The sequence below is a fragment of the Sabethes cyaneus genome, chromosome 3 (assembly GCF_943734655.1).
Source record: "Sabethes cyaneus chromosome 3, idSabCyanKW18_F2, whole genome shotgun sequence".
NCBI classification, from domain to species: Eukaryota; Metazoa; Arthropoda; class Insecta; order Diptera; family Culicidae; genus Sabethes; species Sabethes cyaneus.
This window is the reverse complement of record NC_071355.1, coordinates 229,628,704-229,642,681: the sequence shown is the minus strand read 5'-3', so window position 1 is coordinate 229,642,681 and position 13,978 is coordinate 229,628,704. Positions and strand designations below refer to the sequence as shown.

General features: G+C 40.4%; 2 protein-coding genes across 2 annotated transcripts; one reads left to right on the top strand and one right to left on the bottom strand.

Moving 5' to 3' along the window:
• Nucleotides 1-396: 396 nt before the first annotated feature.
• LOC128742173 (zinc finger protein 729-like) lies at nt 397-4,947 on the top strand. The gene is made up of 5 exons (XM_053838429.1): nt 397-641; nt 1,501-2,262; nt 2,322-3,222; nt 3,296-3,726; nt 4,006-4,947. Exons 1-5 carry the CDS (start codon nt 507-509, stop codon nt 4,912-4,914), a joined length of 3,138 nt encoding a protein of 1,045 aa, XP_053694404.1. The 5' UTR covers nt 397-506; the 3' UTR covers nt 4,915-4,947.
• Nucleotides 4,948-7,763: 2,816 nt separating this feature from the next.
• Nucleotides 7,764-11,463, bottom strand: LOC128741421 (trithorax group protein osa-like). The gene has a single exon (XM_053837227.1). The coding sequence runs from the start codon at nt 11,150-11,152 to the stop codon at nt 9,434-9,436; it is 1,719 nt and encodes a 572-aa protein (XP_053693202.1). The 5' UTR covers nt 11,153-11,463; the 3' UTR covers nt 7,764-9,433.
• Between the last annotated feature and the right edge of the window lie 2,515 nt (nt 11,464-13,978).

The window sequence follows — 13,978 nt, the reverse complement described above, 5'->3', positions numbered from 1 at the left end:
ATCATATGTATTAGTATCTGTGGCTGGAGCAGCACGTTCCTCGTAGTCATCTAGAAGATTTGTGCCTCTGGTGCCTCAACGCTATACATAAGCACAGATAAGTTCTCTGGTGATTTAAGCACAAATCAATCTATTTTTGTACACTAATAGAACTGCCCATATGGAGCGTTTATTAGAATTTGTGCAAAATATTGTCTGTGTTTTGCATTCTTTAGTGCAGCATAATTTTTGATAATAAATTTTTCACCTTTCGGACAGCGAATTTATATTCTCTTTAATTTCCCTTATGAGAAGAAGATTTCTTATTGGGATTTGTGGATCTTTCATCAACTGTCATTGTCAAGTTTCCATTTGGCTGCGGTCCGGTCGCTGCGGTTGAATATTGTTTGGTTTTATTTGGTTAAAACTTCTTAAATTATATTAGTAAAATTAATCATTAAAATTGTTTCCTGCAACATAGGTTCGTACAAGTGATTGTAAGCGAAGGTTTCTAAATTCAGTTTTAGATGTTCAATCGAAAAATGACCTTAAGTTGTTGGATCTGTCAGCAACAAGAAACCACAGGTTTGGTTTTGTTGTCACAACGAGTTGGAACTCAAAATACGATTTCAGCGATAATTAAAGCTATCGTTGGTATTAAGGTAAGCCGTGCTTATTATTATAGGTACTGACACGTTTCAGTGAAACAAGTTAGGAATATTCGAAAAGATGTTTTTGCGCTTAATGTATCGTGAGATTCTCAGGTTGAGAATTCCACCATGTCGAATGTCATGCCCCGAGAGTTAAGACCTACGAGTCGTAGGCTACGACAAATATAGAGCGGGTCCCGATAAAAAGTCCCCAAAACTTTTTTCCTGTAAGGCATTTATAATGACAAAATTGGCTTTCATCGTCCGATGATTGACATTTTAGATTATTAAAGGAATTTTTAGTAATCTAAATTGACAACCATTGATGCAATCACGCTTTTAAGATAGTATTAACCAATTTTCCCTAAAGTAAATATTTTTCTTAATATGTTGGAGTAGCTATTTTGCACATATTGTAATACGAGTTGCAACTATATTTATTGAATGTGCCTTTGTGGAATAATCTGCAAATTTCAAATAACTGCCGATTAGGCCCTAAAGATGAATTTTAAATTATTAAATCGATATCATATTTAGTTCTAAAACCTGCCAGCTCGATCTTATTAATGTAATGATTGTACGAGGCACACCCGACTACTCAAGCTACTAGTTTCTCCCGTGTTACCTCTATCATAAGTATAGTTTTAGTGTTATTTGAACTGGTAACATTAGCATGCCTTAAATGACTTCTGCCTAAAAGAAAATATTCTAAATATTTTTTCATATACCTACTATAAATTTCCTCCTTTTTGTAAGTCGAATAAAAGCAGAAGGTCAAGTTATAAAAACGGAATGTAGCCTTGCTTTGCTTATTATTTCCTCCTGTTACATTAAATTTCTAGTAAGCAACTTTTTTTTGACTATGTGCCAGTTGGATGAGGACGTTGAAATACAGCGCCTTATTTGCAGTCTATGTGTCGATCGGTTAAATCAGACCTATACATTTTGGAAACAATGTTGGGAGTCTCAACTGCAACAAAAACCTCCTGAAGGAGAAGTAAATGAACAATATTGTCGACTATGTGGGAAACACGATGTCGATGAGTTGATTGCATTGGAGTGTGCTTGCGATACCTGGAATAAGAAAGTCACCGATATGGTTGAGTTTTTGTCCGGTGTAGTAATCGAAGGTGACGATAGATTATCGCCTTACATATGTGATATTTGCCTGCAAGCCGTAAGTACGGCTTGCATTTTTAAGCAGCAGTGCTTGGAAGCGGAATTGTCATTTCTCAGTCAAGCAGTACGCAAATGGGATATGATGAAGTTCGAGGGTGCCGCGAGAGATGACTTAGTCGTTGATTTATATACCGCTGCTCTTCCACGCTGGAACACACGAGAATGTAGTCTTACCCACACCTATTGCCTGATATGCAATTTGGAAACTCCAATCCATCTATTCTCCAGTATATGTCACGGATGTCGTTTGGAGTTTAGGAATTTTAACGACATCATCAGCAGTGCAAGCGAACCTCTAGAACTAGCTAACTTCGAAACGGACTCAAAGCAGCTAGAACTAAGTAACCTCGAAACGGATTCAAATCCGAATATGGATATTGATTTCGATATCCCAGATGCACAAACGGAATCCGATTGTTCGGTGGATGAAGAGCCTAGCGCTTTGCCTAAAAAGGTAGGTTTAAATGGATCATGTTTTTCTACCGGCTATTTTGAAAAAAATACCTCTTACAGAATCGTCCTGCGGTAGTTAATTATAGTATTGGTTTCAAATTCGTTTGGGATATCGAAAATTGCATCGAATTTGTTGAAGATTTAGATGACACGTGTCAAAGAGTTCGTCGTAAGGGACCAATGTGCTGCAGCTGTAAGATTTTTTTTCCATCCGACTCTGAGCTCGAGCAACATCGGGAAATGTATCATGCTCAAAAGTTATCTGAGGAGGAGTCTCGTTCTGTTTGCAAAGTTTGTGGGAAGTTATTCCGTAACAAACGTGAATTTAGGTATCACATGGCGTATTCAGAACGCGACACATTTTATTATTGTAAACTATGCGAAAAATTTTATTTTCGCATTTACGATTTCAAAAATCATAAAACATCAATATTACATTGCAACAGCGTTGCTGAAAGAGCGGAATTTCTCGATAATTTTGAAACTAAGTCTGTTATGCGATATCAATGCAAGATAAATGGATGCAAGAAATTAGAGAAAACCGTTGAAGAATTTCAAAAGCACTACATTGATCGCCATCATTTGGAGCTCGATAAAGACAAGCTTAATAATGATCCATCCTTCCGCGCTGAAACAAAAGTGTATTGTTGTAAGATGGATGGGTGCGATGTTGACTCAATAAGCTTGCGACATATCATTAACCATTGCTCTGTGTGTCGTCCAAAGCAGTCAGATGAAAGCAACGAAATGCCGCCTATGACGGTAGCTGAACACAAATCAAGTTTTAAACCGGAAGCGCCCGATATTAAACAATTTACCAAGGTTGATAATATAGATAACATAATAGATGTTCTGAAAACTGACCGTGAATGTTGTTGTGGATGTTTCACTTTTCATGAAACAGCTGATGATTTACAACGACATGTTTCTGCAATACATACAGTGCATGTTGATAATGAAGGTAAATATTAGTTCTTTCAATGACTAAACTAGTAGCTCTGTTTTATGTGTTTTGTTTTTGTTTTGATTTGCAGACAAAAAGCCGTTTCCGTTGGTTTGTACTAAATGCAGTAAAGGGTTCAACGCTAAGGCCGAATATTCACATCACATGTCCATATCTAGCGGAGGAATTTATTATTACTGTCAGCCATGCGAGGTATTTCTTTGGGACTTACGGGATGTAAATCGTCACAGATCGGTCTGCCCTCACCGAGACACCATAGATGGCAGGGTTCTGTTTGATACGGTTCCGTGTACAAAGTTTATTTGTTGTGGTTGTAGCAAACAGTTTGATATAGAAGACAATCTTATTGAGCATCGTAAAAACGTTCACGGACCGCCTAATCCCAGCAATCGTTGGAGGAACTTGTGGGTTTGTAAATACTGCCATAAACAGTACCAGAACGAGGAAGAACTGCAGGAACATCAAGCAAAGTTTTCTAATACAAATTTTTACAAGTGCAAGGTAAGGAACTTAGTTAACTTAATAAATAAATGTACAAGCTGTACTGTAATATTTTGTCCTACTACAACACCAGACTTAAACTGGAACACAACAAAATACCACATTGTGTATTGTCTCCAAACACATCTCTTACCAAGTTTAATTGTTAAGATTGATGTAAAACTTTTTGATATTTTCGTACGATTTCGTAAATATTAATATGTAACATGTTCGTATCCCTAACAACTACGAATCGCTAATTCGTAATATTAATATTTATTTGTTTCCTTCTTTTTTAAGGTCGGCGAGTGCGTATTCGAGACTAGAAACATAGGAGTAATTAGGAAACATGTTTTCGCTCAAACCCACCTGGATGCCAGCGGTATAACTGTAACCGTTTACAAACCCCAGCCAGTAGATTATGCGTGTTGTATTTTTTCTTGTGATTTCGTTAGTAAATGCTTCGCTGATGTAGTCAAACATGTAGCGGACTGTCATGCGAATGCGAAATCCCATAATGCCGTCAGATGCAGCGGTCGAAAATTATTCTGTGAAGCTTGCAGCACAGGATATAATACGTGGTACCAAATACTGAACCATAAAAGCAAGACTCGTTCGATAAGATGTAGATTTTGCGGAATCAGTATGAAGAAAGCAAAACTGATTATTCATCGGCCACAGTGTTCTAAGAAAATTGAAGTTTCTTGTGATATATGCGGTAGACAGTGCCAATCAGAAGCAATTTTGAAATTGCACAAGAAAAGATTTCACAAAAGTCGTAAACAACCGGAGGGTACAGTTTGTAGTATATGTGGACAGGTATACTCAAATATTTATAATCACATGATAACTCACAGTGACGAGAGACCATTTAAATGTGATCTATGCCCGATGGGTTTTCGATATAAGTCCCAGCTTAATAATCATAGAGCGGTTCATACTAAAGAAAGGGCTTTCCTTTGTCGTTTTGAAGGCTGTGATAATCGCTATGCTCACTCTGCAGATCGCTTCCGACACGAGCGGCAAGTGCATATGAAAATCATGCCGCACAGCTGTTCTATATGTTCAAAGTCTTTTGGACGGGACCGCGATCTCCGGTTGCACCAACGGCTGCACACCGGGCGAAAGTTATATCCTTGCAACAAATGTAATGATAGTTTTGATAAATTGATTGACCTCAAGCAGCACGAGTGTGATGATGAATTTTAGATTAGATTTTTTTTCATTATTTCGTTCTAACAGTCAAGGAATTATTATAATATAGTATTAGTGTAAAAACAAATAAAATACTATAAAAACAAAGCAAATAAAATTGTAAAATTGTAAACCGAAAATCATTCCCGTCGTGGTGGCAAGTGAGAAGAATTTTCAAGTGGATGAAAGTTTTCTCGGGAAAGAAGAGTAAGGAAAACGAAAAAGCAAATTATTGCATTGGACAAAAGGTAGGAGTCACAACAACTTATTAAGCGTACGTAGCTATCAAACCCCCCCCCCCCCCCTCACCTTTCCACTCTTTCCCCTTACATTCAAAAATTCTTCATTACTTTCCCCTACCCCTGCAGCATCAAGTGTAGAACCACCGCACCGTTTTAAAAAAATATTAATATATGCTTGACCGCATTTCAAGGTCAAGTCTAAAAACACGAGGTTTGGTCTAAATTATGTCATGACATTTTTGGAGGATTTGTCGGTGTGAGAAATCCGTATCCGCCCCATAAAACGCGCCTGGTACTGCCCCACGTAATCTCTTGCTATTGGGAACCGACGACGGTCTCGGAGAGCACCTTGTAAGCGGTGTTGATCAGCGTGAAACCACTACTTCTATCCACTCATTCGGTAGTTTTTCCTTCAGTATATCTTTAAAATGCCGTTGAAGTGAGTGTTGTTGCCAATGATTTCTTACCGTTTTTGTAGAGTTCTGCCGAGAGTCGGTCCTGTTTGGTGGCTGTATTTAGCGGCTCGAAATCAGGAGCCGGGACACTGTTATCGTTTGTAGGCACTCCTATAGGGTAACTTCTGTTCCGCCTTTTTCTGTTGTATCGCCATTGAGATGCGAGATCTGCAGAGAACTGGAATCTGCAATGACAATGAAGAAGACCCAGAGGCGTATGGCAACGCAGTTTAGTCAACGACATCCGAAGCTGAGAACCTGTCCAGGCGTGCAGTGCAGTCGGCAGTGAAGATCTCTGAGTGCATCCCTTTGTGTTGCCGGACCGGCGAACATGAACCAGGAAGTAAGTAAGTAAGCAATAGAAGATAGGGTTGACTTTTGCTACTATTTTTCTACATACGACAAACTATAGATGGAAAACAATGCGCTGCATTCCCGCAGCATCAATTACATGCGGTATCCCGGATGAACTTTGCTTCGAAACTTGTTGTCAGCCCTTCCATTGTCAACAGTATCGGAAGCGGCTTCGGATGACAATAGTCTTGACAGTGATCTGCAAACACATCCTCTCATTGATCGCCTTCCAGTTTATCACGTGATCGTGCATTCGTCTTATCATTATTACAAAGATTGTTCCTAGTTCGATTATCGTTTCATCGCTCTGGTAAAATTAAGCCTTTCTGTCATGCGATCTGCAGTTTTAGGTACCAAGCATCAATTTCAAGTCCTTATTTCATCACCGTTGTCTATGGCGAATGCTCCGAGTCGAATTTCGTTCATTGTTCGTAGTAACTTTGTTTATGTTGGTTGCCTTACTAGGGACCGAAACAGCACGTTTCTTGATTCAGCTGCCCGCTTCGGATCAGACGATGTTGTGAGCCGCTCCTAACCGGTAGTACCGGCACTCGCAGAGTTGAGGATGCGGCAAGTCGTCAAGAGCCGCTCCGGACATGGGGACAGCCGTGAGCCTAGCAAAGCCGACACTCACCATTCGCATGAATGCCTACGTCCCTGTTCGTACACGATATTAGTTTCTGCCGAGGTTGGTTACCCGATCTCCTGAGGTGCAAATCTTTCAGACGAGTGTGAGGATCGATCGAGCTAAGTGAAAAGGGTTTCTGTGAGCAGCAGAGGATACAGGCCTTGCTTCTAGTTTAGTGAAAACCTTCCGTCTAGTCATTGAAAGACAGCCTTAATTCGTGGATCAATGAGAACAGCCCCAAAGCTGACAACAGTTACTACATAGCTACGGTTCTTGAAAGTGCCGAAATCTTGCTGAGAGAGGACGTCTCAATATTCTTCGGGCGTGTTTCGGACGGCTGTAGGCAGTGGGAAAGAGCACTTTTAGATATTGCTGATTCGTGAGAAATAATCGTAGTTAAACAGAAGCCGGATGATGATCAAAACTAACGCTGTATAGAATTTGGTAATAAAAATGCTGAACAAAGTTGATTGCCGAATCGACGGAGTATTCAAGCGTACGGTGTTGCATTCCATATTTAATGGGAAATTGGAAGATGGTGTTTGGCGCAGATACATGAATCACGTATTGCAACGCAATTACAGATATGTTGAGTTTGTCGAGAGTAATAAAATATGACAGGATACAGCTGACTAGACAAGTGTTCAAAATGGTTAACAATAGAGCTCCCAAAACTACCTTCAGCATAGAATAAGGTACAGGTTGTTACTACCGGGGTACGACGGGGAGTTGATAAAGACATTCAGGAAAAGCATTTTTCTTTTCTGTAAAGTTTTAGTCTGTCATGCAATGTTTAGGAATTTGTGTCTCGCAAAGCATTTGGAATGTTGGCATTATTCTTTCCAATGTCTCAAAGAAAGGAAGTTAGCAGAAACCATTTAAGAAATCAAACAGCTAGGCGAATTAATTGTTTGGAAACATTCAAAGACATGCAGCGCTTGCATTATTTTACCTCTACCCTATATTCATATCCGGATTGTCATCACAGTCTAAGGCAAGATACGACCACTTCTCTTTTCCGTTTCGTGTACAGTTTGAAACCAATTACATTGGAAAATGACAGTAATTAACAGTAACAGTAAAGGATAGGCACACCGGAAAAAGAGGACTAAGCATAAGCCAGGTGACGTCTCTTGTCTTACACCATTATTCATTTACATTCAAGTTAAACACTGTTGGATTGGATGGGGCTTTATTAATGCTTTATGTACCAAACGGAAACATTAATAGCAAACAAATTTAAGTGTACGATCGATATCTTGAAGATTAGTATCTGTATTTTGATAACTCTGAACTGAACTGAATGCCGCTGCAAAGGGTTTAGTTTATTTTCGGCTGATTATTCTATGCGGAACCAATTTTGCAAAATTTTCAGCATCAATATTAAAGCGGTTGTAAGAACACACATGAGTGCCGAAGTGTATGTTTGGGTTAATATTTTCTCATTGATTTTATCGTAATTTTATGTTTCAAATCGGGTGTTGCTTTACAGTCGACAGATCTGGCGTACAATAGGAAAAGATGTTCCATAACATCCATCAAAATAAAATATTTACATTGTTTCGCTCTAGCATTCATAAAAGTGACAAAGTGAATTGTATTTTCGTATCATTAGGTATCTGTTATAACAGTTATATCTATCACATTAAATTTCTCTGTAGACTCTGTTGAATATATATTTAACATTGTTACTGATTTGAAGGTATCGCTACGTCGAATGTTGTAACCATAGTAGGGCAAGATAGCCTTGTAAAGTCATCTAAAATAGTTAGCTACCATGTATTATAGCTGGGTTCGAGTAATTTCGTTTCAAAGGGAAAGGAAAAATTTGGCAATGTTAAAGAGTACTAAATTATCGAGAAACTAGAGCTTGTTTATGAGAGTATTCGTAGATTTTACATGTGAGATTATGTTCAGCACAGTTATATTAGCTGGTAATTATTGTTATGTTTTGTATAGTGTTGGTAATCCTACCGATATAGAAAGCTTTTCCTACTGCTTTCCTATTTCTTCATTAGGCGTTGACAATTCCATGATTTATTGCAACACGTGTGACATATAGTGACTGAATGCTTATAAAACTATTTCCTACCACCATAGAGATTACTTTAGTGAGTGATGTTTGTTTTGCAGGTGACTAATAATTGCAAGTGATGTCATGCAAAGGAATCTAACTTGAAACTTATAGTTTCTGCTAAATCTAAATTACGCAAAATAAAATAGATTGACATTTTTAATTTTGTTCTCCAAAGATGCGTGGTACGTTATTAGCACGTCTATATTGTTGCGCAAATATTAAGTGAGTAATAACACGTCTTTCGTGAAATTTTGCTAGATTTTGATTGCAGTTTTTACCAACACTGTATACACCAATCACTGTAAATTTCCGAGATTCGTTTCAACATATCTCTCCAATTTTAACAATATGTATTAGCAAGTATAAATTGTCGCGTTACAAGCTAAGCGGCTCCTTTAGATTTACGTGTGATACGACTAATATGCACTAATTTGTACACAAACCAATAGCATTATTCATGATTTGATCCATATCTCACTTTCAGGTTCCTACGAAAAATGTTCCAAATTATTTTTGATTATTCGGTTTCAGTTGAGATTCGACTGTATTCGGTGTTATTTTCTGTCTTTAATTTGGTATTTCACAACTACTGATCTGATGTTTAAGCATGCATAAGTTCAACTAACAAGTAAACCACGCAATTTTGACTAGTAGTGTTTGTTCCGGCATATGATCAGATATTTTTCATAAAAAATTGATTGTAAGAGAGCTATCTTTGATCGTACATGCCAGCAATGCACGGTAAATTTTGCAATTACCTAGGTAGCTGCATTAGCAATTAGTAGTAACGACAGATGGCGGCCAGAAGTGCCGGTAGCGCTGTGAGCAGGAACGATTTAGCAACTGCTGGTGTCATGTTGGATCCGTTGGTTTCATGCGGTGACTGATTCAATGGTTGACTGGTAACAGGAACGGCAGCATCCTCGGATCCAGTAGGGGCTCCCAAATTAACTGGTCCATGGTTGGGATCTGATACAAACTGCCCGGTGGCTGGATCGTAACTACCAGGTGTAAAAATTTGTGACAGAGGATCGTACTGGCCCTGCTGGAAAATATTGGTGTCTGGAATGTAGCGACCGGGGGTAAAAACTCCAGTAGCTGGATCGTATTCTCCTGGCGGCACGTATTGCCCGGTAGCTGGGTAGTACTGGCCGGGTGGTGGATAATACTGTTTTCCTGTCGGAACCGGCGCGGGGCTTGTTTCGTTATATTGAGCTAATGGTGTAGGGGTAGAGGCTTCGGTGGTGCTGTTCGATTGCTCGCTCGTCGAGTTATTGTTCATGATCACTGGAGTATTAGGAACACCTGCTAAACCTCCATCCTTGGCGTCTGGTGCAGCTACTTGTGGATTTGTGGAATCACCGGCGACTGGAGCAGGTGCCATAGCAGGGGCTACCGGTGCGGCGGCCGGTGCTGCGGGAGCTCCAGGAGCTGGTGCAGCTGCTGCAACCGGTACGGCGTTATTGTTGTTGTCTGGATTAGCATTCACTACAGTTACACGATCGCGATAGATAACACGGTCTTCCGGTTTAAGGGCATTATATATGGCAGCACCAGCCGCACCAGCTAGCAATCCTGTACCAACACCGGCTGCTATACCACCAAGACCTATTCCAGAGGACGGCGGTTTGTATGCTCCAACCGGGATAGCATTGATCGGGAAACTAGGTGCAGGTGCATAATTAACAGCAGGAGCTACACCGCCACCTTGGAATCCACCATGTGGAGCATGGTATCCAGTTCCGCCTGCTGGAAATCCACCAAATGAGGGTTGATGACCTCCAAATCCACCGGATTGTCCGAAGCTACCATGCTGTGCATAACCACCAGGCTGTCCAAATCCTCCCGGTTGACCAAATCCTCCTGGTTGGCCGAAACCGCCTGGCTGTCCTGGTTTGAAACCTTGATTACCGGCGCTGTACATTGGTGGTGGTTGATTGAATGGCGAATTGAGATTGGGGTTGTTAACGGCCGAGTATGGTGGCGGAGCTCCATGGTGTTGATTTACAGAATACGGCGGTGGCGGTGCTCCATGAGTTTGATGCATGTTATGTTGTTGTTGCACTGGATATGGTGGTTTATTCGCTCCAGCTGCACTTTGAACAGGATAAGGTGGAGCTTTCGGTGCATTCTGAGCTGGATATGGAGGAGGCGCAGCAGGCTTTGCCGCTGGATTATTATTTACGTTCCATCCAATTGGTCGAGAATTGGCCGAGTTGTCTACTGGTGCTGATGGTTGCGGCTTTGGTTTCTGCTGGTAATTGTTGTAACTCAACGACCCAGGATTACTGTAACTAGTCTGGGCTGTCTGAGTTTTTGCAGGTTTTGAAATACGTCCGCTGCTTGAAGAAGAGCTCTTGCTGCGACTGTTGTTCGTCTTTCGCGCTTCTAACGCAGGCAAGAAATTAGACACATACAAAAGTATGCAAAACGTGACCACCTTCAACTTATTTTGGTCTATTCGTATCGAAACTCTTCGCTTCATTTTGTGAGTCATTTGGTTTTGCACAACAACACACACTCCACAAACGAGTTTATTGGAAAAATTCGCTTCAAGATTGTTTCGCGTTATTGCGTTTCTCTCGTACACACTTGGTGCCCCCACTCGAAACACTCTTATACTGTTTTCTTTTATCTTACGTCGAACTAGGATCAAAGTAAATCTGCTTTACTTCACAATTGCACAAATCACGAAATTTTCTAACGACAAAACCAGTTTCGCTATATAATTGATAGCTATTTTCGCTTTGATGAATAAGAAAGGAAAATCAATAAATGCAAATTCGCTTACTACCAGACGAGACGGCTTTGTATGACATCGAACGGACGAACGGGATAATAATGAGATATCCACCACTCAATTCAAGTTGCCAACTTGCCACGGTCGAATGTTCCATGAGACGGCGCACACACAGTTGCAGCTGATGACGATTGAGGGGGCGATCATAAATCGGGTAAGCTCGGTAAGCTCAATATGGCAAAAGATAAGCGGGGCAAAGAAGCAATCAATGAAGTGAAAAATTATTCTATTGTAAGTAGATTCTATGGCAAACTAAAGGCGGGCGACTGAAAATCTACAATATTTCACAAGGAAAACAGGTGGTTGGTGGCAAATTGTGGGATACGTGAATTATGAACGGTACCTTGCCAGTATAGGGACGAAACCAACACGATGAACGCCATTCAACGAAAATAAATTATGCAAAAAATTCACCACTCTGTTTTGCTTGCGCTTATCAGCTGTGTGCGTAAAAAGCGTGTAACTAACGGCAATGGTAGTAGTGGTAGTACTAGCTGTGGTGAAACATGACTGTTCATAGTTTATTCAATGAAATCGTTTACGTAGTTAAGTTAGCCTGTTAAGTGGGGAAAACCGTTGTGTAGCCAATACTGGAAGGTTTAAATTTCATGCGATACCGGCAAGTTCGATTTGAATTTTTCAAGCATTTTCAAAAATTAATGCTAAGTGATCTTATACTATTTTTCTCGAGGCATTTGAGAATCAAAATATAAAATCTGAATTCTTAGCGTCTTAATAGTATGATGTTGTGATTACGTGATGGTCATCTTGTGTGGTGAATTTTACAATCACGATCAACGAATTCGCAGGAAATGGAAGATGCACGTTAACTCTTTAACGTAGCTTTGGCCTTGTTTGGTTCGCTGACATGAAGGAAGACACGAAATGAATGAGTGATCATGTTGAGTCCATATTTGTAAAGATAACGATACCAGAATGGATGCCTCCAACCAGTGGCTGTACTGTGTAGTGTCTTTCAATATGGTTGACATTGGCGTAGCTAGGTAATTTCCCTGGAGGGGGCCTAGGGGGTGCCTTCCAAAAAAATTTACATTATGATCCAGTTACGCCGGCTGTCACCGATAGCACAGGGTTTTGTAAGGAAATACCAGACGGGCTTCATGAGAGCCCTCGCAATTACGGACCAGATGTTTACCATCCGACAGATCTTGCAGAAATATCGGGAGTACAACGTGCCCATGCACCACATCTTTATTAATTTCAAAGTAGCATACGATGCACTCGATCGAGGCTAGCTATGACAGATAATGCACGAACACGATTTTCCGGATAAACTGGGGTAAACGATCAGAACTGCATTGGATCGAGGGATGTATTCCGTGTGTAACTCGGGGACACTTTCGAATCCTTCTTACATACTCTAGATCGCTCTTGAGGGGGTGGTCCGACGAAAGCGAAGTTTAGGAGGATTGGGTTAAACATAAGTGCGTCGAAGCCCAAATACATGGAAGAAAGAGCACAGACTAACAGACGTAACACTTCAGACAAATTTTCTAACAAAACATCGTTTCAATGACACCCCAAAAAATTGGGAAAAAACACTAGCACCACCTGGTGCAGTCTTCGCGCTACGCAGTGCATGCCGCTATAAATTTAGCCATGCCATAACTTTACTTGTATATTATCTGACAACAGCGTCGTGGCAGGCGTGGCGGCGTTCTCGCGCAGCGACTGTTGTTTGAGTCTTGGCTTAAGTGAACATTTAAAATGATCGTTTTCATTGGCGATGGAATGAGGCTTCAGTGTTACGTCTGTTAGTCTGTGGAAAGAGGCTTAATAAATCAAACACATGCCTCACCTCACACGGACGGTAACTGTTTACGGCGACACTTGCCGGAAGCGGAAGGTACTATGGAAAATATTTAGCGGAGTACAAACTGAAAGTGGAGAGTGGCAGAGACGAATGAATCACGAGCTACAGAAACTGTTTGGAGAGATTCCCATTGTCATCTGGCGAAAGTCAGTAGGCTACCGTGGGCCGGACATGTCGTAAAGATACCGGACCGGGGTGGCTACTAGGCTACTGACGGCTGCTGACGATTACAACAACTACGCGTTTGCGATACCTAGTAGAAAAGGAAAACATCAACGCAGTGGGAATCTATACACTGAATTTTTTCCGGTTTTTAATTTACAATGGGGAAAATTTCTGGAGGGGGCCGGCAGAATTCTGGAGGGGGCCTGGTACCCCAGGCACCCCCTCTAGCTACGCCAATGATGGTTGAGTATTATACTTTTTTTTTTCTTAATTTGAATACTGCACAGCTAAGACTGACAGAGGTGATGAAGTATTATAATTGATGCAATGAATGAAAATAAAAAGTAAACTAATTTTATCTTTGTAAAAGTTCCAATATAAAAGTCAGCATGCTGACTACGTGCACGTGTCTTTCCCAATCGAGAATGATATTTCTGCAAAATTCAGTAAATTTTCTATAGTCGCCCTTAAATTTTAAATACATATTAGACATTATAATAATTGTTTTTTAAAAATATTTTCCG

Bases quoted from the DNA above. Each gene is read 5' to 3' on its own strand.
- LOC128742173 (XM_053838429.1), top strand. From the start codon at position 507: ATGTTCAATCGAAAAATGACCTTAAGTTGTTGGATCTGTCAGCAACAA. The intron at 3,223-3,295 runs GTAAATATTAGT...TTTGATTTGCAG, and splicing joins AGTGCATGTTGATAATGAAG to ACAAAAAGCCGTTTCCGTTG. The intron at 3,727-4,005 runs GTAAGGAACTTA...TTCTTTTTTAAG, and splicing joins CAAATTTTTACAAGTGCAAG to GTCGGCGAGTGCGTATTCGA.
- LOC128741421 (XM_053837227.1), bottom strand. From the start codon at position 11,152: ATGACTCACAAAATGAAGCGAAGAGTTTCGATACGAATAGACCAAAAT.